General features: G+C 38.7%; 1 protein-coding gene across 1 annotated transcript; it reads right to left on the bottom strand.

The window, feature by feature from the left end:
• Positions 1-968: 968 nt before the first annotated feature.
• Positions 969-2,141, bottom strand: LOC137397566 (glycoprotein 3-alpha-L-fucosyltransferase A-like). The gene has a single exon (XM_068083858.1). It carries the CDS (start codon positions 2,139-2,141, stop codon positions 969-971), a length of 1,173 nt encoding a protein of 390 aa, XP_067939959.1.
• Between the last annotated feature and the right edge of the window lie 872 nt (positions 2,142-3,013).

The following is a 3,013-nucleotide window of genomic DNA, read 5'->3' as shown; positions in this document are numbered from 1 at the left end:
AAAGATAATTCAGATAATTTGGATAGTTTGCATGCGGCATGTTCCTAAGGTTAACTGTATTGTGATGTGCAAGAAAATATACATTTATGCTTTTAGACATCTGGCTGAAAGACAGCTGACTGTGTTTCCAAGGCCCTGCTAGAAGTTGTCTATACAAAACCTTTGAACTTAGGCTAGAAATGGCCACCAAAAGGTGTTTAGATGGCCATAAACGCTTTTATATGATTGACTGACACAGAGCTATAAATAAAACAACTGATCAGCTGCTCATGTTTGGAGTTGCATTTCCATTACTATGACTATTCACTAGCCCTGAGGTTTTCAACACAGGCCACGGCGTGAAAGATTGACTTTGATAGGCTCTGCTGAAGACTGTCTAGTTTTATGTATTTGTGTCTGATTACCTACAGTAGAGACTGGTTCTTCAGCAGTCTTAAGATATCGTTTATAGCTGAGCTGCTTGTCTGTAAAACCAATGATATAAAACCCCCACAGTGGAGGTTTTATATCATTGGTGAAACTAAGAAAAAGATTGTGACGAGTGCTGACTATAAACCTATGTGACAGTAGATCAGGTGTAAGAGAGGTAAAACTATAATTTTCAGTGTATTCTCACAGAGTTTGCAAACCATCTCAAACCACAAGTTTATCAAAAGAGGGCATCAGTTGAATTGCTCTTTCTGAGTAGCTAACAGCAGTACTTTGACCAAATAGCAAAAATGAATTACTTCACTTTGAAAAAAGTCTGTGAAGTTGGATTCTAATTTCTGACTACAAAATCAATCATAACAAATAGACAACACTAGGAAATTATCAAATGACATGGTTCCGATCGGCCATCATCGCTTCCCTCTATCACTTTGAGGTAAAACTACTATGACACAGATAGTACTGTGAATAGCTTGAAAAATGTAGAGAGAAAAGGCTCACTTCTTCTAACCATTATTTTTCCGCTTGTACTGACAGTTTCAGTGAGTCGAAATTGTTAAGTCTTTACAGTTGTCTTCATTATTCCACTCATCAGCAAATGGTCGACCCTGCACTGATCGGAGGGACTCAGGGTCATTAACAGATTTACAAAGAGCGCAAGTAGCCTTCATATCTAATGCAGCACTGTAGCGGCTGCGCCACTCAAAGTACCTGTTAAAAGCAGCATCATCTGTCATCAGGTACTGAAGGTATTTCCCTAGTGTTTCTACTGATGAGAAATTGTACACATGAATAAATGAATCAGGTGGAGCCACATCATTGTATTCTTGTACAGATAAACCGCCTAAAGCTATAGGAATGAAATATCCTTCATTTCTTAGAGTTTTCCAGAATTTCTCTGTTATGTATTCTTTGCATAAAGAGTTCTCGAATGCCAGATAGAATCGGTATTGAGAGTGCGCTTTCGCTTCACATTTAGGATCAATTCTCTTTGGACACGGTTTATTATTGGTGCAGTTTCCAAATATGTCTACATTTATGTATGCTTTGAGTTGCTGCATCAGGTGCAACCGATCGTATTGTTTGGAAGAGCAATGGGAGACGTAAGCGTAAGCCCCCTTAGTCTTGCCATAAGCATAGTTTATGTCAGCTGAAAGGTTGGAGGTCGTCCTTTTTAGGTAGCCATAAGGAAGCTGTGCAGGAACCGAGTCTCGGGAGTAAGTCATACTTCCATTGAACGAGTTGATAATTTTTTTAAACCTGTTAGACGGGTAAGCGGGTGACTCCTTGCTGAATACAAACCATAGCTGACGCTGTCTCACCGCATCTGGAAATTCTATTGAACTCTGCTGTGTATTTGGAAAAAACGCAAGAGCATCCGCTTGGAGAGCATAGCTGACATTATCTGGACTATAGACGAGATCACAGTTTGAATACTCACATCCATCAAAATGGATCCGCCCGATCATCCAAAGTCCAGCTTTGTCTATACTCACTATCAGTTTTCTGCTCTTTGGTTTTTTAAGCGGCAGAGTTATTGCCTCCTGCTGCCGCTCGACATCCACAATTGGTTCATTTTTTGACCTAGATGCATTGAACACTCGAGGTTGATTAAAAGATTTATTCCAGAGATTATTGCCCAGGTGCAAAACAATTAAAAAAACAGAGATGGCAATCGCTGCTAAAATCTTCAGTGTCCTGGAGCTTCTCATCATAGCTCAGCGTATAAGTCTGCCTTCTGTATTAGTAGTTTACTTCAGAGCTCATGATAGCTGCACGCATTGAGATGCTACCATGTGCCAGTGCTAAACCTATTAATACTAACCGCTTAAGAAACGTGCTAATGTTCCAATCATTGCGGTGGTTGATACCAAAGCCTTAGCTTTCATGTGTTGACAGATAAATCTAGGAATTGAGCTTTTTAGAGTTGTGGAATGTTTACTTCTATAATGAGCTCGAATAATGTAATGATTGAGTCATTAAGGTAGATGAAGAAATTACAGAGCTAAGGCTATCTGCAGTCATGCGAAAATGTAAAGTTTTATAGCTCTAAGTAGATGGAAGTATGGAGTGGTTAAAATCATTAACAGCTGTGGGAATGAAGGTGGACATTAGCCATATGAAACATGAAAAAAACCTTTGCTAACAGATTATGAATAAATGCCAAAATGCATAAAAAGTCGAAGGGGTTAATCAAAATTTTTAATGTAAAAAATGAACAATTGAGAAGTAGACTAGATTGAACAGGTGCTTTATAAAAAAGAGTAACCTTGCCACCGGCTCACAGGTTGAAGTAGAAACACAAAATTTGAAGTAACCATAGAAGCAAGGTAAAAGAGGGGTGGCTGTCATGTACTTAGACAACCTCCGTGCACTGCAGTACAGTATTGTTTGCCTGAATTACTCATAAAATTAAGTGAAAAGCATTTTCGACTCGGCTAAACAATGCTAATATTTACGATGACCACTATTTTTTGCTTTGGAATAAACCTGCGATTAAAGGTATGGAATTTTAAGTTTCGGCTCTACAGTCCCCATCTTTGCTACCAAAAGTTAAAATATCAATCATTTAGCTAGATGTGTT

This window comes from Watersipora subatra, chromosome 5 (genome assembly GCF_963576615.1).
Source record: "Watersipora subatra chromosome 5, tzWatSuba1.1, whole genome shotgun sequence".
Taxonomy (NCBI): domain Eukaryota; kingdom Metazoa; phylum Bryozoa; class Gymnolaemata; order Cheilostomatida; family Watersiporidae; genus Watersipora; species Watersipora subatra.
Note: the sequence above shows the minus strand (reverse complement) of the source record. Positions and strands in the feature narration are given on the sequence as shown.

What these genes read in the sequence shown, in the direction of transcription:
- LOC137397566 (XM_068083858.1), bottom strand. Translation starts at nt 2,141, where the DNA reads ATGAGAAGCTCCAGGACACTGAAGATTTTAGCAGCGATTGCCATCTCT.